General features: G+C 45.0%; 1 protein-coding gene across 1 annotated transcript in view; it reads right to left on the minus strand.

Moving 5' to 3' along the window:
* Positions 1 to 23718, minus strand: part of NAALADL2 (N-acetylated alpha-linked acidic dipeptidase like 2) — a gene marked incomplete at its 3' end in the record, with an annotated part of 376100 nt that overhangs the window by 298366 nt on the left and 54016 nt on the right. The window contains exon 2 of the mRNA XM_025201765.1: positions 8763 to 8840. Within this exon, the coding sequence (XP_025057550.1) occupies positions 8763 to 8840 (78 nt within the window). The remainder of the gene's footprint in view (positions 1 to 8762; positions 8841 to 23718) is intronic.

Raw genomic sequence — 23718 nt, forward strand, 5'->3', positions numbered from 1 at the left:
GGGCGTGTAGGGTGGAGGGAGTAGGGTGGAATTACTTGCTGGGCTTGCTACACATTTCATCACATCAGCAAGTTTAACCTGTTACATAGCTATATAAGGCAGACACCCACTGGGGTGTGGGTGCTTGCTTTGCGAATGATTGCCAAGCGCCACTTTCTGCGCAGAAATAAAGATTAAGTTGGATCCTTCACCCCCGTGTGTTTATTGGCACAAGCGCACCGGGCACGAACTCACTGTCCTTTGGGGACAACACACCCACCCACCCAGAGCTGCGTGGGCGAGCAGGAGCAGGAGCAGGAGCTGCAGCTGGAGGTGAGTGGAACAGAACAGCCCTGCTGAGCCCAGCGAGCACACAGCTTCCCCTCGCCTCCAGCAGCTACTCTCCCTCCCCTTCCCACTCCTCCTGCCCCTGCTGTGCCACTCTGGGAGGTGAGGGGGGGCAGGCATTGATTCAGCCCAGAGCATGGAGCTCTGGCTCCAGCTCTGACTGCCTTCCTCCGCCTCCCCAGCATGAGCCCCTTGCAGGCGGAAATGGTGGAAAGCAGCTGGAGCTGGATCGCCATGCTCTGCACAGCAGACATGAGGCTAAAGTAACCCCCAGCTTGTCGCCGGGAGTGGTGCAGCAGAGAAGGCATAGGAGGGGGAGGGGACGGAGCTGCTGAAGGTGAAGGGAAGCTGCACGCTACCTGGACCCAGCAGGGCTGTTCTGCTCCCCTCACCTCCAGCTGCGGCTCCTGATCCTGCCCCGCCACGCAGCGCCGCTCTGTGTGGATGGAAGCATTATCCTGTTGGCTTCTGCCCAGTGCCTGACTCTAGCTCCAGCTGCTTTCTGCCCGCCCTGTGCAATGAGCAGCACCTGTTTGTGCGTGTGGGGTGGGGGGCACAGAAAGCAGCCAGAGCTCCGTGCATTGGGCAGAAGCCATGGGGCTAAAGCTTGCACTCACCTAGCCAGAGCTGTGTGGCAGTGGCAGTGGCAGCAGCAGCTGGGGGCAAGGGAGGCAGAAGAGCCCAGCCAGACCCAGCCAGGGCACAGCCTGTGGTGCAGCTGCTGTTGGCAGATGCTGCACAGGACAGGGGCACAGTGGGGGATGCAAGTCCCCATGGCAGGCAGCTGGCAGACTCCAGGCCCACTGATGCCTCCAAGCTGGCCCAGGCAGCCAGCTACCGTCCATGCCCTCCAGCCCGAGCCAAGGGCCTGGCCCCCATAGCCCAGCCCGGGCCAGCCCCTGTGCATCTGCCCTCAGCAGCACCTGTAGGCCAGCCCAGCTCAGTCCCATAACCTCAGCCCTACAGCTGCGGGTGAGGCAGGCAGACGACAGTGCCATGGCAGTCAGCTCTGGCCATTCTCCCATACCTGCTTGCTGAAGTGGGGAAGGGGGCAAATGTCTGACGGGCTGCTACACTCCACAGTAGGGGACTCCTTTCCCCTAGCTGGAGCCACCAGCAGCAGTGTGAGTTCCCTGTGCTGCTTTCTGCTGTGATAGGAACTCTGATGGGTTGAGGGGTAGAGAAGGAGCCCCCCTGCCACGTAGGGACCCAACCTGGCCCCCAGCAAGAACCAAACTGGGAAGCTGGAGGGGGCCTGACCAGCAGGGGGGCTCCTTCCCTCCTGCCCCCCCCCCCCCCTCTTCAGCACTGCAAAAAGTAACATAGGGAACTTGCACTGCTGCTTGCCACTGCTGGTTGTAGCTGGGCGAAAGAAGGCCCCTGCTCAGGTGTGGCTAGGGGCCAGGTCAGCCCTCTCATGGCAGGGGAGCTGGTTATCCCCAGCTGCAGCCAGCAGCAGCAATGCAAGTTCCCTGTCACTTTTCACTGCACCAGAAACTCTGCGGGGAGGGGGGAAAGGAGCCCCCCTGTGGTACAGGCCTGGCCCTGCCCTCATCAGGACCCAAGCTGGGAAGCTGGGGGTGCCCTCCCAGCAGGGAGGCTCCTTTTCCACCACCACCCTTGCCAGAATTCCTGGCACAGTGAAAAACAGCACAGGGAACTTGTGCTGCTGCTGGTGGCTATAGCTGGGAAAAGGGAGCCCTTCCACCATGAAGCCCCTCCCCCCCCCAGTTGCTGGCTGGGGTCTGGAGGACCCCAAACCAGGTCCATGCAGCAAGGGTGGCTCCCTTCCCCCCCTTCTCTCCATGCTGCTGACAGTCCCCAAATGGCAGGGGAACAGGGCAGGGTGGAAGCCACTCCAGCAGCCTCCTTGGAAGTATGTGGGAGTGCCCCCTGCCTTCAGGTCTTGGCCAGTGCAGGCAGGCACAGACCACCTCCCCCCCACCACTGAACAGCACACATTAGTGAACATACTCTAACTTATATTATAGCACTTTAAGTAAGTGCAGTAGTTAAAGCACTTTCTGCCAGGGGCTTTTTGAATGTCTGTACTTAGCTCCACAGTTTATTTTACTAACGTCCAGATTACCTGCTAAATGCTGTGCAAAGCAAAGCTGAACACAGTAAATGTGGAATTTGTGCTTGGCACAGCTCAAACAACTATACAGAAAAGCAATGCAAACTGAATAATAATATACTGAACATTGGTGTATTGCCTCCTGCTGACCCCCTGATACCACTTGAAGTATGAAGGATGTTCTCTGCGGGCCTAGTTTTTGTGGCGCAGAAGTGCAGAAGATGATTAAACTCCTAAACTACCACCATGGGGGGAGGGGCAGAGGTTAGGGATTTCAGTAATTTTAAAAAGGAAGCCACAAAAAGGGAATACATAAATAATACATAGTAATAGGTAGTAATATATCTAATCACAAGTCTAGTAATAAATCTGTTCCCAGCCTATAAAGGTAAAATACTCTGAATATGCCTTTGTTGTACTTTTCAGCTATAGATCTCAAAATACTCTTTTAAGCTAGGCATTATCCCCATTTTACAAGTATAAAATATAAGCACAGAAATGCAAGATTTGGGTCACAGCAGGTAAGAGGTTCAGCTGTTGGGCTCACACAGAACTGCAGTGATATATATATACAGATCTCCATGCAAGTACAGCCATATACTCTTGAATGCTGTAGAATCAGAGCCTTAAGTTAGACAGTCCTATGGATCTATATCTATGGGTGGCTAAATTTCTGTTGACTTGGGTTTGAATATTTCCTCTGAAGTATTTTATTAAACACCTTTAAGCATGGTTATGAGGTCAGTATTCACATTTGCAACCAGGGTAACCTGATGTTTGCCTAAAATAAAGGTATATTAGTCAACCTACAACACTGGTAGAACTTGAAAACAGAAAATTGGGAGAAAAAGCTGCTGAGCAACAATATATCACAATTAAATTAATGGAGTTTTTGGGAGGATCCAGGAAAGATCTTGCAGTTTCTGCCTCTTCTTTATAATGTCACAGTTCTAATTTACCTCATTTATATTAATGAACAGTGGGTTGCACAACTATTAGCATGATTGAAAATTGCACTAATGCTTAGTAAATCTGCTTCTAATTATTATGATTAACGAGAAGTTGATCATCTTGGACCAGATTAACAACTCAGAGTAACTGAAATAGAGTAAAAGAGATTTTTCTTGGTAAATCAGGTCTTTAATATTTTTATTTAATGAAATCCTGAGCAGTCCACTCAGTAAAGTTACATCCTAATTCACTATAACAAGCATTTGCATATATTTGCATAGATGATGCCACATCTATCAATATATTTATCTGAACTTAATTAGTTTCAAAACTGCATTAAAACTTAGCCTTATGATAAACTTAATACTGTGGTAATGTTTCATTCGATAGTTGGATAATAACTTTAGCCCTGTAGCTTTTTCACCAACTAGCTCCAGAGTATCTGTCTAGTGCAAGAACTCCCACCTTGTTACACTGGACACTATCGGGTCCTTTTCAAAGGACACTTTTCCAGCTGGCACATGAAACTCCATGAACTGAATTCTGCACATTTTAAAAGAGATTCTGGCAGCTTGAAAGCTAGTAACAGTTTTAAGAAATAAATAAGCTAGAACCGTTTCAGGTACCATGATCATTCTTGATTCCCCGAGGTGGTTGGTTCCCCTATTTCTGTGGTTTCACTGTATTTTTAATAATGTTTCTTTCTGCTGTTTCTGTGAGAAAAGCCCACAAAAACAGTGGAAGGAAGAGGCAAAAGGTGAGAGGCAAAATGACTGTACATACACACAAAACCAACCACAGGTCTATTCATGTTATCTGATGTCTTTCAGTTAGAGAACTCTTAGGCCACGTCCAGATGAGCCTGGACATTTGGTTCCCTGGTGACAAGTAGCAGCAGCACACCTTGTGCCAGTGCTACCTGTTCCCAGGGAAAACCTGTGTCACATGTGCTCTGGCACATGGCAGGTTATCCCAGGTGGGTAGGGGAAGCTGGGGACAGCAACTATTCTGGTCCCAGCAGCCTTAACTGGGGTCCTGGGAGCCAGGGAAGCTGCAGCTGCGGCGGTCCTGCAGCTGGGAACCTGGCCAGCAGCCGGAGTGTGGCTCCAGCTGTCCAGGCTCTGGTTTTGGTCGGTGGCTCTGCTGCCACATGGCACCATACTGCTTTGTTTCCCCACCTTTTTTTTTTTTTAACCCCAGGACATCCCAGTTTTTAAAAAAATCTCCCAGCACTGCAAAGTAACAGCATAGGGAATGCCTGAATGTGCAGTATGTGGCATCACAGACCGGTCTGCGGTGCCACATACCACATCATCACACTTGTCTGGACGCGGCCTTAGGCATTATACAAAACAATAGGCATAACATTTCCAAATGGCACATGGCTACAGATGAATGAAGAACCTTGAGCCATGAGATTCAATAAGCAAAAAGAGGCGTAAAGCTTTTTAAAACATCAGTATTTTCAGATTTGAGGTTTTGCTTTGGCCCAATCAGAGGTCAGGTACCAAATTCAGATTGAAATACAGGTGGCTGTCTTAACAGACTGAAAATTTTGATTTGGGCACTTTGATAGTTAAAATATGAGCTTTCTTTCTCCTTACTTCCTTCAACCCTGCATTTATGCAAGGGATTGGACTAGATGACCAAAGGGTTCCTTCAATCCAATGATTCTATAGTAACTTGAAGTCAACCATTCCTTGGACTGAACCTCTAGAAGGATTGGGAATATTGGTATTAAGATCTATCCTAATATCTTACTCCTCCAGACAGACAGAGGCACAGGAGTTCATGGATATCATGCCCCCTCTACACAAAAATCACCACCACAAACAAAAAGGAAAAGAGAGCCTGCATTCTAATATCCAAGGGATGATCATTTCCTTGATAGAAGTGTTAAAGCTTCCACCTCAAAGAGGGCTAAGTGGGAGAGTCTACTCCAGATGTGGATTCAGCCAGTGTACTTCTGATCTATATTTTTCAACAGCTTGTTTTCCCACACTGTACAATGAGGCTTATTCATCCCTCTAATGGCTAAGCCTGTGTTGGGTGTAAAGGGATTTTGCCTCTGAAGTATAGAATGGTATCTCCTCGTTTTACACAGATCTTTGCATAACACAGCCATTAAGGTTTCGTCCCACACACAACACATTTACAGCCAGGGGTGTAAATGAAACAAAGGTTGTGTATATATATTCCAATGATCAAGAGCAGAGGTTCCCAAACTTTTTCTTATTGAATACCCCAGATTTACCAGTTGTCCCCATACTTCTACCAGCATGTGTTTTATATTTTAACCCATTCAATGCCAATTATTATAACAATAATGAAAATTAAATCTGTCATTACACAATTTCTCCCATTTACCCTTCAGAGATGTCCTCCGTACCCCCAGGCATATATGTACCACAGTTTGGGAACTCCTGATCTAGGGGAATCCTCCCAGGTTTGTTCTCCTGGTAGAAAAACTTACCCAGACATCCCTGAACAGACATTTGAATGTTGAGCCCCAGAAGAGAAAAGAGCATACTTCTCAACATCCTTTGCAGGCTCCCCAGACTGCCTGAAGACAGATAGCAGCAGTGCATAGGGCAGCCCTGAGGAGTCTGAGTGTCTCCCTACAGCACAACGTGGGGATTGTAAAGAGGATGTGTTCTGCTCCTTACTCAGGTGGAGCAGTAGAGTCCAGCCTAAGCAACACCCTGTTTCCCTAGAGAATGGGGTAACAGCCTGGGATGCTGGAAGACTGTGCAGTGGCTTCTCTCAGAAGGGAACATGTACAGACATTTGCTCTGCCAAAGCAAATTCTCCCATGAATAATTTAATCCTAGTTCTTCCCAGGTTATTTTTTCCTGGAGTGCCTATTTTTGCTCTGGAAGAAAAATCTGAGTAAAGCAGAAGAATCGCTTCCTTGGTTTTGCTTGAGATGCATTAGTTGATGCATGCCATAGTATTGTTTGCCCTGCTGGCTACAGCATCACACTGACATCTCATATTTATACTATGATCTACTATTACCCCTAGTTCCCTTTCTGTCGTGGTGGTAGTTACTTTGGCACCACTGAGCCTATAAGTAGGTTGGGGATTGCTTGTCCCCAGATAGAGCACTGGTTCTGATCAGTCTCCAACTTGCCAGCCTGTCTAGGTCCACCTGTATCTGCAGCCTATCTTCAAGCATGCCCACACTCCCCCATAACTTGATGTCATCCACGAACTTGGTGAGTGAGCTCTTCATTCCCACATCCAAATCATTGATAAAGGTGTTGAAAAGCACTGGACCAAGAACATACCCCTGAGGGACACCACTGGCCACTTCTCGCCACAATGACACAGATCCGTTCATTAGAACTCTCTGGGTCCTACTCCGCAGCCAGCTTCCCACCGATCTAACTCCCGAGCAGTTAAGCCTGCAATCCTCCAATTTTCCCATGAGAACATTATGGAATACCAGATCAAAGGCCTTTTGGAAGTCTAGGTATACAATGTCAACCTCCTCTCTCTTATACAGGTGGTGAGTTACCAGGCCAGAGAAGATGAGATTCGTAAGACAAGACCTACCCATGACAAATCCATGCTGGCTGTCATTCAGAATTCTACCTCCTGCAAGCCTATTGCACATAGACTCCTTGATGAATTTTTCCAGGATTTTCCCTGGGATAGAAGTTAGGCTAACTGGCCTATAGTTGCCCAGGTCCTCTCTCCTCCCCTTCTTGAAGATGGGCACAACATTGGCCCTCTTCCAGTCTTCAGGGACCTCGCCCGCGAATGAGTTTTGGAAGTTTTGCCAAAGGTCCTGCGATGGCTTCGGCCAGCTCCTTCAGCACTCTTGGATGAAGTTCATCTGGTCCTGCTGACTTACAAATGTCTAACTTTTCTAACTGATCACATACCAACTCAACGTCAATTGTAGGAAGGCAGTCATTCCCACTGTGAAAGGGGCAGTAAAAGCCCCCCTAGTGAGTCCCAGACCCCCACCCCACGTGCCCCAATACTCACCACAGAAGCCCAAATGAGCAGTGGCTGGGAGGAAACGCGGATGCAGGCTCCACAATTCCAGAGCTCCCTGAAGCTGTGGATCAGTGAGGGATGGGGGAAAAGCCTCAGCGAGATGCAGGCTGCTCAGATAGCAACTGGGAGAGCAGCTGAGTGGCCGGCAGGGGAAGAGCAAGATGTCGGCCAGGAGATTCATTTGAAGTCCTAGTCAGCCCTAAGGCAGGGCGGGTTTATGTATCCAAGTTGGCCTGAAGCTGAGAAACCAGCTGTGGGGGAAGATTGTACTGGCCAAGAATGCCTGACTCATCCCAGGGCGGGCAATCTGGGTGAAAGGAGATATCATCCAGAGGAAGACCTGCAGAGTGCCGCATTTGTCCAGGCCGTGGACGTGGTAAGGGTGGGGTAAAGGGGAGGTTTGGAGCCCCATGACGAAAAGACCGGGGTTGAGACCTCTTCACTTTTGGGGGCCACCTGAAGCGAACTGCCTCCCCAACAAGAAACATCAAAGATGTGGCAGGTGAGTAGGAGCAGCACCCATAACATCTATGTGGCACCTAAGCCCGTCTCACCCCAACGTTGCTTGGGAGCAAGGCACCTATCAAGAAGAGGCCAAAGCCCTACTACACCTACAAGCAACACCCACCATGACCATTCTGTACCCTATCAGTTATGATTTTCCCTTTAGTCCTGTGACATACCGAAGCAAAGCAGTCATTCAGGAGTTCAGTTTTCTCCAGAGTGTTGGTAACTAGCTGTCCTGAGTTGTTAAGCAATGGCCCCAAACTTCCATTTGTTTTCTTTCTATTCCATACATAGCTAAAGAAGGACTGCTTATTGTCCTTGATTTCTGTTGCCAGTTTAAATTCAGTCATTATCTTAGCCTTTCTAATCTGCTCCCTACAAATGCGGACCATCGTTGTTTAGTCCTCCTTGGGGACTGTCCCAAGCTTCCATGTTTGTATGCCTCTTTCTTCTTTTACAAGAGGACCATGATATCCCTCTGAAGCCAAGGGGGCTTCCCAGCCCTTCTGCTACCTTTCCTTCACATGGGAACGGACTTCTTTTATGCTTCGAGGATCGTGTCCTTGAGGAACAATCACTCTTCATGCACTTCTTTCACCTAAACGCTCACAGTTAAGTGTCTCTCACCTTGGCCCCCCAAAGCTTGATCCAGAGGGTTTTGAGCCACTCATCTTTGGAGTCGATGTCAGCGTTCAAGGAGGTGCACTGCTCCCTCACATAGAGAGCTACACCTCTACCTTTCTTCCCTACTCGGTCCCTTCTGTGCAGGGTGTAGCCCTCTGTGGCTATGTTCCAATCATGTGAGGAGTCCCACCAGGTCTCCGTAATCCATACTAGATTGTAATGCCCACCATGGCTGGGGAATCCCCACAGTGCCTGAACACTCACTTACCTGTAGTGTTGAAGCCGGAGACCCGCCCTGGGCCAGGTAGCCCTGGTGAGCTGGAGGATGCTGCAGACGTCCAGACACCTGGGAAAGGAAATCCAGGTATCAGCATAGGAGTGACCACAATAGATCAAAGGGTACAGACCTGACCATAACCCCACCCACATGGGATTTCATCAGCAGGTACACCTAGGGCAGCCAGGACAGCAAGACAGCAACCCAAAGGGCATCAGCAGGACCCAGTGACGGTAAGAAACCACCTGAGAATCCTTTGGATCTTTCTGCAGCATTTGAGTGGTTATGGATCCAAAATCCCCCAGTGGTGAAGTATCAGGACCATAAGGGTCATGTGGGCATTAGGAAACACCCCACGGGATACTGCAATATGTGGCCAGGTGCCAGCTGACCCAGAACATTGGTTCTCCCAGGATATACCCAAAATGGGGGACCAGACAAGGGCCATACAAATCGCACCACATACAGCTTGGAGCACAAAAGAGAAGCAGCAAACGCAGGGAGTATCATTCCCCTGCTCACTTGCATCACTCAAGCAATATCAGTTCTGGTATTGTTAAGTTCCCAGTTTATCAGTTGGAGAGGCCATAACCACATTCCTGCCAAGAACCATGAGGGCAGGCTTTCTGTGGGAACAGACGATGTCTGCAGCACACCCAGGTACCAGCGAAACCAAACCAGACCACCCAACCAGGAAGGGATGGGATGTAGAGGAGTATGAGCCTCACAGAAGAAGTACCAGACGAAGCACCCAAGGTCATAGAGAAACACTGGACACACTTTCAGGTAGAACCTCACATAACATCAAGTCATGGAGGGTGAGTCGACCATGGCGCAGCATGCCCAAGTGGGCAGGGTATGCTAGGAGTGGTGTTGCAAACACGGGCCTGCCACAACCACCTATGACCTGCATATTTTTCCTTTATAAGACTATAGGTCTTTGATTCTGGCTATATTCAAATTATGTTTGAATATACCAAGCTTACCAAGACAAAAATGTCTGCTCTATATATGACCCACACATTATAATTTACAAACCGAATTTTGCCTATCACATCGAATATGCTTCTCCAGACCACTGCTAAAAATATCAAATAACTTAGGGCTGAGAACCAAGCCCCACAGCACATTAGTAAAAATACCCTCACCCTTGCCAATTAACAACTACATTTCAAGATATCGTTTTGCTAGTTTTATTAATTAGTGGGTCCTGTATTGATTCTTAATCTTTCGATAAGATTCTGTTTGGCACTCAGTTAAAAGCCAATTTGGAGGCTTTATTTCAAAATACAATTCAAAAACCAGGAATAACCAACAAAAAAAACTAGCTAAGAAACAACTTCCTATAAACTGCAAATTACCTACCAGGCTTAAACCAGTTTGTTTTCTCACTGTTCCTCTCGCACTGTTTGAGTGAATACCATAAATACTTTACTATGTGTAATTCCCAGAAACTGTATATATTATATGACAAAGTCAGTAGCCAAAACTGGTTGGACAGCCTTACAGAGGAACCAGGATGAAGCTAACCACCCAATTCTCACACATCCTCTATCAGCTTGATTACTTTGTTGCATAGGAAAATTAAGCATAAAAACATTCCAACATGAGGGGTGGATGAAGGCTTTGCAGACTTGTTAAGAAATATGAGGCAAACTCGCCTGTTTTTTCTTGCAAGATTTCTACTACAGCCTTGAGGTGGGTTTGATATGAAGAGAGCACCTTAGGAACAATGAAACATTGACTTTGGTATGCAGCTAGTAAGGATTTTCTGGATTCTTTTACTAGTCTGCCTTGCAAATGGTTCATGTTTCTAGCTTTGCTATGAACTGAATAATCACAAAGAAGCCATATGAGGCTTTTTGTTGAGGAACTTGACTTTTACTAAAATATGGCTCATTGAAGAAGTGAGAGAGGTCAGAAAACCAGTCTGCTTTTTGGCACACTATCCCCAAAATTAGATACAAATGCAAGCTAGGACATTTGTCTGTTCTTGAGCCCTTATTGCTAACTGGAATGCCTAGATATGTTGTAATTAACCCACATATAATTAATTCCTTTGTTGTTGATATATTTTGCTATGTATGACATGTTTAGTTAGTTATCTTCAGGGAAGGAGAATGGGGTCTGTTGACCTCAACCCAAAACTGTTTAATTTTATTTTCCTTTAAGAGAAACAGAGGCATCATTTGCTCCTCCCTTTTTTGCAGCACCAGTACTTGGAAAGATATTTTTGTTGGTATGCTCCTGTACATATTAGCTCTTTCACACTCTAAGACAGTGATTCTCAACCAGGGTGCTGTAGCATCCACAGGTTCCTTAAGATCCCTTCAAAGGTGACATGGAGTGCCACACAATTTTATCACTTTTAGGCGTGCAAAAATGATTCACAAGATAAACCCAGATATTTCAAACAGGAATCCATAGTGTTAAATATATTCTGCCTTCTTATATTCCTGAGTACTCCGCAACCGAAGAATTGCTCTATTACAGCAGTTCCCAATCTGCGATACAGGTACCACCAGTGGTACGCAGACAATCTGTCAGTAGTATGAATTAACAGATGTATTATAATTATAATACATCTATAATATTATAATTATAATAAGTATATAATTATAATATAATAATAATATAATTATAATACATATATAATATTATAATTATAATAAGTATTATAATTACTTTATATGGCAAAAATTTGCTGGTGGTACTTAAGGCTGTATCATTTTAAATTGGTGGTGCACAATCGGTCAGTTTGGGAACCACTACTCTATTAGTTATCCATAAACTAGGTTGGGAAATAGAGTTGGGATACTAATAAAAAAATAAAACTAAAAATAGAGTAAAAAGTAGTAGTAGTTTCCCTCCTAAAAAATAAATAAATTAGCCAACCTAGCTTTAAACTAGATTTGCTGGGGAGATGGAGACCAAAGCCCTGAGGTAGGTGGGGAAGTGGGTGACCTGGAGGAACCAGAAGCAAAAAGGGGAAACGTGAGAGGCTCTCTCATTCTTCCTGAGAAACTAAGACAATCAGGTAGTTACCTCAAATGTATGTACACAAATGCACAGAGCCTGAAAAACAAGCAGGAAGAATCAGAAGTCCTCACACATACATGGAAATATGATGTGATTGGAATAATAGAGACTTAGTGGGATAGCTTGCATGATTGGATGAGTACAGATCATGGATCAGTATAAACTGTTCAGGAAGGACAGGCAGGGAAGAAGAAGAGAAGTTGTTTGTATGTAAAAGGGCTGTATGGTTGCTTAGAGGTATAATATGTAACTGGAGATATGCCTGCTAAAAGTTTCTGGGTTCAGGTCAAAGGGGAGAGCAACAAGGTTGATATCGTGATGGATGCCTCCTATAAACCACCAGCCCAGGAAGATGAAGTGGATGAGGATTTCTTCAAACAGTTAGCAGAAGTTTCCAGATCACAGGCTCAGGTTCTTGTGTGGGACTTCAATCACCCTGGCATCTGCTAGGAGGGCAATAGCTATACACAAGCAATCCAGGAAGTGTTTGAAGAGCACTGGGGACAATTTCCTGGCACAAGTGTTGGAGCAGCCAACTAGGGGCTGTGGTCTTCATGATCTGCTGCTCACAAACAGGGATGAATTGGTGGGGAATGTTGTAGTGGATGGCAACTTGGGCAGCAGTGACCAGGAGATGACTGAGTTCAGGATCCTGAGGAAAGGAAGGAAGGAGAGCAGTAGAGTAAGGACCCTAAACTTCAGAAAAACAGACTTCAATTCAAGGAACTGATGGACAGGGTCCTCTGTGAGGCCAGTCTGAGGGGAAAAGAAGTCCAGAAGAGCTGGCTGTATTTTAAAGAAACCTTGCTAAGGGTACAGGAACAAGCCATCCTCATGTGTAGCAAGTTGAGCAAGTATGGCAGAAGACCAGCTTGGCTTAGCAGGGAACTCTTCAATGAACTAAAACACAAAAAGGAAGCTTAGAAGAAGTGGAAACTTGACCAAGAAGGAGAAGTATATGAGTGTCGCTAGGGCACGCAGGGATGAAATCAGGAAGGCCAAAGCACAAGTGGAGTTGCAGCTAGCAAGGGATGTGAAGGGTAACAAGAAGGGTTTCTACAAACATGTCAGCAACAAGAGGAAGATCAGGGAAAGTGAGAGTCCCTAAGTGAAAGGCAACCTAGTGACGATGATGAGAAAAAGCCTGAAAATGCCTTTTTTACCTCGGACTTCACAGACAAAGTCAGCTCCCAGACTAATGCACCTAACAGCACAACTTGGGGAGGAGGTGAGCAGCCAATAGTAGTGAAAGAACTACAGGTTAGGGACTATTTAGAAAAGCTGGGTGTGTACAAGTCCATGGGGCCCAGTGGTCAGTCCTGGGGCCACTTTTGTTCAATTTCTTCATCAATGATCTGAAAGATGGGATGGAGTGCACCTGTAGCAAGTTGGAAGATAACACCAAGCTAGGCAGAGTATTAGATAAGTTGCAGGGTAGGACTAGGATTCAGAGACCTAGACAAATTGCAGGATTGGGCCAAAAGAAATCTCATGAAGTTCAGTAAGGACAAATCCAAAGTCCTGCACTTAGGACAGAACAATCCCATGAACTGGTATAGACTGGGGACCAATTTGCTAAGCAGCAGCTGTGCAGAAAACCTGGGGGTTACAGTGAACAGTAAGCTGAATATGAGCCAAACAGTGTGCCTTTTTTGGAAGGTACGTTAACAGCATACTGGGCTGCATGAGTAGGAGCGCTGCCAGGAGATCGAGAAAAGTAATTATTTGCCTCTGTTTGGCACTCGTGAGGCCACATCTGGAGTACTGTGTCTAGTTTTGGGCCCCCCACCACAGAAAGGAGGTAGACAAATTGGAGAGAGTCCAACAGAGGCAACAAAAATGGTCAGAGTGGGGAACATGAGTTGTGAAGAGAGGCTGAGAGAACTGGGCTTATTTAGTCTGGAGAAGAGAAGACTGAGGAGGGGATTTAATAGCAGCCTTCAAGTACCTGAAGGGTGATTACAAAAAAGATGGAGCCGGTTGGTTCTCAGTGGTGGCTGATAACTAAACAAGGAACAATGGTCTCAAGGTTCAGCAAGGGAAATTATGTTAGATATTAGGAAAAACTCTCTCACTAGGAGAGTAGTAACGCACTGGAAAAGGCTACCCAGAGAGGTAGTCAAGTCTCCATCCTTAGAGGTTTTAAAGGCGTGGGTAGACAAAGACCTGGTTGGGATGATCTAGTCGGGGAAGATCCTGCTTTGAGCAGGCAGTTGCACTACATGACATCCTGAGGTACCTTTCAGTCCTAATTGTTTTATGATTCTATGAAAACTAAGTAATGGCATTTTCCAAGAGAGGGGGGCCTTGGGTCTAAAATAGATGAGAACCATTGCTCTAAGAATAATGCAGAGGTGACCTTATAGACAAATTTAATCAGTTTTAGGAATTTTTCACACAGCTCTACTGATTCAAGCCAGCCTTGCATGCCAAAACTACCTCACTGCATATTTTTAGCTCTGAGTGTGTAGGCAAGGATGGTCCCACTCTGACACCCTGGGGACTGAAAAGATATAATTTGCTGCACTTCATGTAGGAGGCTAACATAATTTTTGAGTGTATCCTTGTGTAAGATTTCCCAAGGCTTCATGTGACACAAGATCATAAAACATATTTGTGCCTGATTTTATATATTTCACTAAATCACTACTCACCACACTGCTGTTTTCATGGTTTCATATAGCGGAAAAATCCTTAAGCTGTAAGGAGGCTCTGTTAGTAACAGGTTGGGTGAAAGTGATCTTGATTTAGGAGGAATCTCACTGTGTCCGCCACATTAATCTGACCATTGTATTAATGACATTATGGAAAGAAAGGAGGATTATGCACAGCTTCTGAAATAACATCCTGGCCTTCAGTGGCTACTTTGAAGTGAATTCTTATCAGCAGCCATAGGGATATGACGGTATACAATTAAAGCCATGAGTAGATATAGACACAAAATCTGAAAAACCTATTTAAATGAGCATCCTTTACGATTATAGCCAGATCCTTTCAAGATCTACTCCTTTTCTAAGAGAATGTACAAAAGCCTGTTCTGATTTACATAATTCTGGTACCTTGCCACTGAAACAGTATTATGTACAAAAAAGGAAATATGGTAAAACCCTTGCCTGTTAGATGCATCTATCTTCTGTCTCAGGCCTCCATTAACTCAGGAGGAAATACTGGGTGTTGCAAGAAAATGTTACATCAGTCCACACTGGGTCTTATTTCTTTGCAGGAGTAAGATGGATACGCCTATTCTGTATTCTTGAAACCCTCTGAGAAACCCTTTTCTGTATTCTTGAAACCCTCTCCTCTATGATAAATCCTTATTGATTGCACATTCTTCTCATGATGAAAAGTTGCCTATGGATAAATTGAAAACAACATAACTTAAAACAGGTGTATTTTTTTAGGGATCATTCTGGGGGAAAAAAAAGCCAATTTTGCTTTCCCATTCAAAAGAAAATATGGCATATTCAAGATGCAATGAAGTGATGCAAGATACACAATCAAGGAATAAGCATGCTGTAAAGATTTGGGGGTCTATCAACACCAAGAGGTAGGCAAGGATTTAATTAGTTCAGGCTTTTCAAAGTGTATAGTTAGGTGACCAGTTATCCAAAAATGCTGGGCAACAACGAACTGCTAGGTGCCCAAGTTTATAAAACCACTGGGTTTTCAAAAATATGACAAAACATGGTTTTAGGGACTCACAGATTCACAGAAGTTTAGGGCTGGAAGGGAGATCATCGGGTCCAGCCCCCACTGCTCCGGGCAGGAAAGACTGCTGGAGTCAATTAACTCCAGCAAGGTGTGCGTCCAGTCTGATCCGCCCATCTAACTAATCTGTCTAGGTCTGCCCGGATCGTCAGCCTACCCTGATGAGGACATAGCTTTTAGGCATCTGGTTTTGAAACCTTCAGCCTTAATATATTTTAGCCTTTGTCCAACATGAAATTGATTTTTTTTGCTGTTATACAAATGTCACTTATGTAGGTAACTTGAAAAGAAACAAACATTTGAAATACATAAACAGAGAGAAAGTTATCATGCCCTCCAGACACAATAGATGTGCAATTTCACAAGGCAGTGATGTCACTGCAAAATGATGATCAGTAACACAGGGAGTGGTGTTAGACAGGAAGAACTGAAATGGACTAATAAAAGGCCTCATGAAAAATAAGCAATCTTGCCTCCAGGAAACTTAAAAGGAAACTTTATGGTGTACATAATATTTCTGCCAATGCCCCTGACCTGCATATTAAACCACAATGAAAGGTTCTTGGGTGCAGACCTGTGTCATTCTGCTAAATAGGGCCTGTACCCACAAATATTCTTCATCTTCAAATGACCTCCCTTAAGCACAGAATTCTCTCTCACGGATGGCATAGTAGATGAATGCTATACACGTGGACCAAAAAAAATAATCTTGAGGCACTGTATGACATCAAGCAGCATAAAAAGGGAATGCTGATATAAAGGAAGAAGATAGCAAACTTCACAAAGATGGAATTTTCCATTTGCATGGAGTTCAATAAAGGAAGCCATTTCCCCACCCAAAAATGAACCTCCTCACATTCAAAACTGTTGTGATGGACCATTTACTGGTTACCATTATGCACTCCATATTCAGCTGCAGCTGAAGATCATGTGGGAGCCTTAAACTGGTTCAAAATCTGACTGCTCACTTTCTTAGAAATGGAAAGGGAGCTGGGAGTGTTCACCTTGAATATATCAAGTTTTTTTAAGGTTCTGTACAAGAGCATCTGATGTGCAAGAATGGATAAATAATTCTAATCCTGAAAGAGAATATACAAAACACATTTTGTAGATGAGCCTATGAACTTCACTTCATAAATCTACTGGATACAAAAAATCATGGACTAAATACAGACATTGGATTTATGGCACATTAGAACCAGCCTGACATGTGAGAACCCCAGGTAACCGCTCTACATTTTACCAGCTACATTCTACCACCAGGTCAACATTCCCCTTTTCCCATCCCCACCTACCTGTCTGTCACCTATTAATTCCTATCCCCTCTGATCTTCCCTGTCATGCATTTGCATTTTCACAGACCTGCATTTTGCATATTGGCTTAAGCTTCTATTCCACCCAGGAGAGCACACAAACACTAGCACTCTCCCTATGCCCAGAGCTGACCCTAGGGGTGTGCAGGGACCGGGGCATGTCAGCCTGTGCGGGGCCTGGGGCGGGGGGGGAGGTGGCAAGCGGACAGAGCATGAAGCCAGTGGTGCACAGCAGCCATGCAGATTGGTGGTGCCTTCAGGGCCTGTACAGCACTGTCCATGGGGCCCCACAAAGCACAGGGCCCAGGGTGATCACCCCGATTCGTGCCCTCCTCCCAAGGGACAACTCTACCTGAAAAGGGGTGTTTGTTCCTGAAAGCCTGTGAAGAACAATTTTTCTGAATATTTAGTTGGTCTAATAAAAGATATCAAATTTACCCAAAGACCCTTGTCTGCCTAAATAATACTGAACACTTTAGTCACACTTTTTAACCACAGATTTTAAAACTTTTGATGTTTTGTTTTGACAAAACTGATTTTTATTGGAAAATCCTAATTATTTCAAGAAAATATTTCAACTTCTGAAACATTTTGATCAGTTTTCTATTTTCTCTGTTCCAGAATGTATTTTTTAAATTGTTCCTACTCTGTAATGGGATTAAAGTGAGACATTTTAAGTTCTAGCAAAAAATAAGGAAATTCCTCCCCATACGTCCAAATGACCCAGAGGCTCATGTTTTCAGGGAACTTGCATGGGATATGAGAGATACATATTTAAGTCCCAGTTCTGCCTGATTTGGAGTCAAGAATCTAGCTTGGATCTTCTACAGCCTAGGTGAGTATGCCCTATTTTGGGATAGATTGTTCAATCTCATTTCTCATGAAAATTTTTAGAATAATTAATTTGCATCACAATGCAAAACGGGAAACTTTTTGAATTCTCAAAAGAATTCATGGGATGGGAAAATTGTTTGCTGCCCTCTTTTAATTCCAAGTGTCATCAGTCCTGGTCTAGAGTTTTAGCTAAGGCAATTCTAATATTAACCCAACCTGCTCTTCCATATTGAACAACAGTTGAAGGACTTCACACCATTTTCTTGAAATTATCTTTAGACATTATTAGAAGTCTGGGCTTTGCAGACATTCCTAATTCACCTAGCCATATACAAAGTAACAAATTTATTCAAATATAACATCTTTGTGGGAGAGAAGTGAAAGTTTCAATTTAGAAGACAGCATTAAAAAGAAACTTGTGCAAAATCTTTGCCATGGCAATGATGTACTATGGATATCAGTCTGGTTGATCAAACTTGCTACATCCATGGCTGCAACTTGTTAAGCCTTCTGAAGCTGGTAAAAAGTATGACTGGTAAGGGACTGCAGAAATCTAACTTGGTAATTATAGGTGCAAGGACTATTGCTTCTAGGCTATTACCAACGATCTAGATAGATATGAGTGAATACTTCTATTATTAAGGAAACTTTAACCACGCAATTAGTGTGATTGATGAACATAGAAACAAGGGCTCAGTCTGGAGAAGTTCATTTGGCCATATGAGAAAAATATGTCCAGTAAACATACTAAGTCAACCTAGCAGATTAAATATGTCATCCAACAAAATCTGTTGGATTTATTTTCTAAAAGTTCTAGGCCTCTTACTTTTCATCAGTCAAACAAGCTAATAACACCAACTGCTACAGGAACCCAGCCAGAAATGATAACATAAATCTTGTTATCATCTGCATAAAAATGATAACCTACATCATAATGCCAAAAGATGGAAACCAAAAGAAGATATAAATACTGGAAAGTGCAAGGCTCAATAGAGGACCCTGAGAAAAAACTGTAATCCATAAGAATGTTTTGAACACTTGTATTAAAAAATAGTCTTGTGTGCTGTACAATGCTGTTCATTATAATCATCAGTGGGGTTGATTGCTACATTTCAGTAGGTTTCTACATGCACTATCCTTAGAACTGACATTACTAGAAAATGAAAAACTAAATGTAACAAGTTAGTATTAAAAATCAGATAAAAACAAAATTATTTGTGCATATTATTAGTCTTAAAAAACATTTAATTTAAGATAAATCCTACATGGGAGGGATGCAATACCTGGGTTCCAAATATATTGGATTTGTGGGAGGTTACCATTTATCACTCACAGCAGCAGTGCTCAAACGTCTGGCCCCACAGGCCAGATGAGAAGGACAGGGCCAGTCCACACACTGGATCAAATCCCCTGCTCCCTGGGGATAAGGCCCTGGGGCCCAGCACCACCCATTCCCTGCCCTGAGTTCCAGAAGTGGACCCTGGGGCACAGCATTGCCCCCTCCCACCCCAGCATGGAGGGACTGCTGTCTGAGGGCCCAGCACCAGCCTCTCCCACTGGGATTGGTTCTCAGGGGCCTGGTACTCTCCCCTTCTGAACCCTCGCACAAGGATTGGGCCTGTGGCCCAGGGCTACCCCCACTGGATGCAGCACGCAGGGTCCGGGACTCCCCAAGGATGCATGTGCTTGGTGGCTGAGGAATAGTGCCACTGCTCTCCTGCCACCAAATTTCTGGACCCTTGGACCAGGGACAGACATTACACATAAACTGGTTTAAGTGATCAGGGACTGGTTTAAACCTGTAACAGAACAGACATTCAGTGAACATAAACCAGTTTGAAAATGGCTGAAATCAGTTTGAGATAAACCTGGTTGAAAGTAATATCAGACTTAACTGATTTGGCTCAAACTGGTTTATGCATTGTCTGTCCCAGACCCTTTGCTGGTTTGAATTGAATCAGAGAGCCCCAGCATCCCGGCATCCTATCTGGGCTGGGAGAGGCTCTATGCTCCAGCCCAGCCAGGCTGGCCTCACCCCTCTGTTCTGCAGCCCAAGCAGGGCAGGGGCAGGGGTCCGGCCAGAGAGGAGTTTAATTCCCACTCCCTGTGCCACCAGCAGGGACCCAAGCCAAGGCCGCCTGCACCCCCGCCCCCGCCCAGTGCTGCAGCAGAGGGGCACCATGGCCGCTGAGGCAGAGGGGGGCAGGGAGCAGAGTTCGTTTCTCCTCTACCCCACTGGCAGCTGGGATGCTTCCTGCCCAGAATAGGCTCTCAGCTGTGTCCTCTACCAGAGGCTGGAGGAATAATCCCATCCCTGCCCCCCCGCCAAGGGCTCTGTCTGGCCGTACCCCCACCTCGCCACTGCGGCAGGAGGGGCAGACCTTTCACTGAGAGTGATAGCCCTGTCACACTGTGGGGGAGACCAAGCCCCTTCCCAGCTAGGCACTGCATGCATCAGCACCAGACTGTGAAGTGGGCCAGAGCCCTGCAAGCCCCAGCAGCGCTTCTGTGCCCCACAATAGCTCTGTCAGCCCCACAGTGCAGCCCTGCCTGGAAGCCATGACAGGTTCCTGCCCATTGGGCAGTCACCTCTTGCCGCTCCAACTGCTGGGCAAGGGCAGGACCAGCCCCCACCACTCATCCTCTGCTGGGACAAGCCACTCAGGGGTCTTATACAGTCCCCATTCCCATTATTCCCTCCCCCCCGCCCCCAAGCTTCAGCTGTGGCCCATCTGGGCAGACCCCACAGCCAGCAGCTGAATAAGCCCCTTCCTGCTGGGAGGGGGCTTGCTCCAAGCACAGAAGGGCTGCTCGCACCACAGCCAGGTCTGCCCGGCCTGGCCGCTGCTGCCCTGTGCTCGTAGACAGCTCCCGCCTGGCAGGAGGGAGCTTATTCATTCCTGGTGGGGGGCGTCCCAGCTGCCAGTGGGGTAGAGGGGAAATGAACTCTGCTCCCTGCCCTGCTCTGCACAGGGAAGGGCAATTAAACCCCTGTCTGGCCAGTTCAGCCTGGGTTGGCCAGTCCCCTTCCGCAGCTTCCCTGCAGGCAAGGGTTGGCTCTGGCACCCCCTGCACCTGGCCTGAGCAACTGCAGGCATGTGCCCGCATTGCCTCGGTCCAGACAGCATGTCTGTCCTGTTACAAACCAGTTCAGGCGAGGCAGGTTCGACTAACCCACAAAGGTTGAACCAGTAAAGGCTCTGCATTTTTGAATGTCTGTCCCTAGCCTTGAGAAGCTTTGCAGGCTGGATGACACAGGGATGTGGGTGGATCTGACCCACAGGCTGGAGGAAGAGCACCCCAGCCTTAGACCACTCTCATAGTGATGGATGGACGGACCTTAAAAGGTTGCCATTCCTGCAAGGCTGATTCAACTCTTCACACAAGGGTAAATTAATTACTCTCTCATACACTTGGAAATCTTTAATTTAACATCTTTAAATTTGTTTGCTCTGACTCAGCAGTAAAGAAATAGTTGACTCAGCAGTAAAGAAACAGTACCACAACATTTTTCACAACGGTTTTGCTCTAGAATAATCTGTCAGTCACTTACTCTTTTATAAGTTTGGGTTTGTTTGGTTTTTGTGGGGTTTTTTTGAGGGGGGGGTTACCCCATTTCTTCTCTGTTATTTCTTATGTTCACTCTTTTAATCAAGTTACATTCAAGTTGGTATTTCTTTGAGAAAGGAACTTATTTTTCCTGTCTTCTGTTAATCATTTTGCATATTTCCAGGTGCATTCAAGTAATAAACACCACATTTTCCACTTTGCATGTTCTGGTCACATCTTTCTACCTGAAATGGCAGCTTAAAGAGACCTCGTAAAATGGCTTTGATTCTTTAGGCATTAAATACATACTGTTAAAGTTTTGGTTAAATCTCACTGAAACTCGGCCATTGAGGAGAACTTGGGGGATATGTAGTCACTTATAACCACTTCTTTTAAGGAATCAGGTAACTGAAATAATAGCAGCTTCCAATCAAAACACAAGTATGTGCCACTGCCCAAAGCAAAAGTACATGTGAGGCCATTAAAGAATTTGAAATTTTGGGGAGAAGGGAACCACGCAATTAGCAGGACTCATCAAATTACTTTCATATGTGAGGTATAAAAATATATATTATTGTAGCATGAACTGAACTAATGTAGCTGATGTTAACATAGAGTGTAATAGTAGTGAAATGTAACCATGTTAGTTTTGTCCTGTAAGTAACTTGAAAACTCCATTTTTGTACTCTTTTGCTTGACATAAGTGAATGAACTCTGTATGCCCTTTTTGAATGAGTGGATGTGAACGGGTGAATGGTGAGAGAATGGCATAGAGATGGGAGAAGAAGATTTAACTTTATGTAAGCAACAAGGTGCCAAATGTAAGTTACCAATCAGTAAACTAATTAATGGATGGCTAAAGAATCCCTTTGAGGTCTAAGACACAACAGGATATAACGAGGAGGAGAGAGGCACACATCCTGCCAAATGGGCAGCAAGAACACTCCAAGGCTGAAATATCAACTTTAACAACCAAACCTACCTCGGGCCAAGATGAGCTGAAGACGAATGAAGAACAACCGCAAAGACAAAAGCTGGGTATGGAAAAAACCCAAAGTGCTGAGACAAAGGATGCCAATCCCTATAAAAGAAGACTTCAAAAATGCCAAGGTGGGTGAGTCTCTCTCTCAACTGCTGTTTTGTCGGAGCACAGATGCATGTGTTTCACCCCGCTCCAAAGCTGCTATCTACAGAATCTTTCTCTCTCTCTCAATAAGGACAGGGGCCAGCCAACCAGTGCCATTATTGAACAACTGCTGCTGGTAACTATAAGGGCTGAATGGAATGGTTGTTTTGTGTTTGTGTGTGTGTTTGTGTGTGTCTATATGGGTGGTGTGTCCAAACCTCTATGTCTAATTCACGTAATCAATAAATGCGGCATTTTGCCTTACCCCCCTTTATAAGGTCTCATGATTTGGCAATTGAAATTTAAAGTAACATTATATCTTATAATGTACAAAAATTAAATTAACTTGCCAGAATTTAGTATACTATGAGCATGTCTGAGATGCTACCTCACCATAGTGATGAGCTATGGCAATGTAGCTCATCGATACAGCAACATAGCATTGGCGGGCATGAACCGTGACGCTGTCGCTACTAAGTGCATAGCAGCTCGTTGCTACTGTGGAGTAGGGTCGGAAACAACCCGGGTGGTGATGGTACTGTACCGTACCAGTAGTAACTGAGCTGTCAGATGCATGTGTAGATGCGCCCTATGTGTACCTGGCTGAAAAACTCACAGTAAGTTTTATTCTGCCTGAACTCCTATAAAAGTTGTTATAAAACTGGTCCCAGTGTGCATTTTTGGAAATAATTTTAGAGTTACTTTTATGGAGTGTGAAGTTTTTCTTATGAAAATTCTGAGAGATTTATACTCATAAAATCACATTGGACCAAGTCAATATAATACTATAAAGTGCTCGTGGATGTCTTAAAATTTTCAATTTAACAAAAAATAAATAAAAATTAAAAAAAAAGAATTATGTTCTTCCACAAGAGTGATAATGGCAAGATTCATTATTAGTGGTGTTCAAGTGACACAGGAGCATTCAGCTAATAAAGCAATTGATCTGACTGAACTTCCAGGGAGGCTTTATCACAGCTGATACATACTTCATCAACATTTATATCTATGTCATAACTTGGACAACCCCCATTATTTCCTAAGCTTATCACTATACAGAAATACTTCTGCTGAAATGAAAAGATGGTCAAGAAGATTCAGCTCAACCTTAGACACGCTGTAAATTAAAATAGCATCTGATGTACTTTTGCCTGCAACCAGCTTAGAGGAGAAAAAGGCATTTCTCAAATGCTAAGAGCCAGTTTGTAACAATTTGACAATTCTGGATTCTCAGATCAACCTTACTGTGGTAGGAATAGTGCATCCTATCATCACCAACCAACTGCACATTGCAAAAGTCTAACTGGCAGCATCGGGAGGTTAAGTAGCATGTTTAAATATTTTATTCAATTAACTTATTTCTGCTTCAAGGCACTTC

This window comes from Alligator sinensis, unplaced genomic scaffold (assembly GCF_000455745.1).
Source record: "Alligator sinensis unplaced genomic scaffold, ASM45574v1 scaffold379_1, whole genome shotgun sequence".
Classification (NCBI taxonomy): domain Eukaryota; kingdom Metazoa; phylum Chordata; order Crocodylia; family Alligatoridae; genus Alligator; species Alligator sinensis.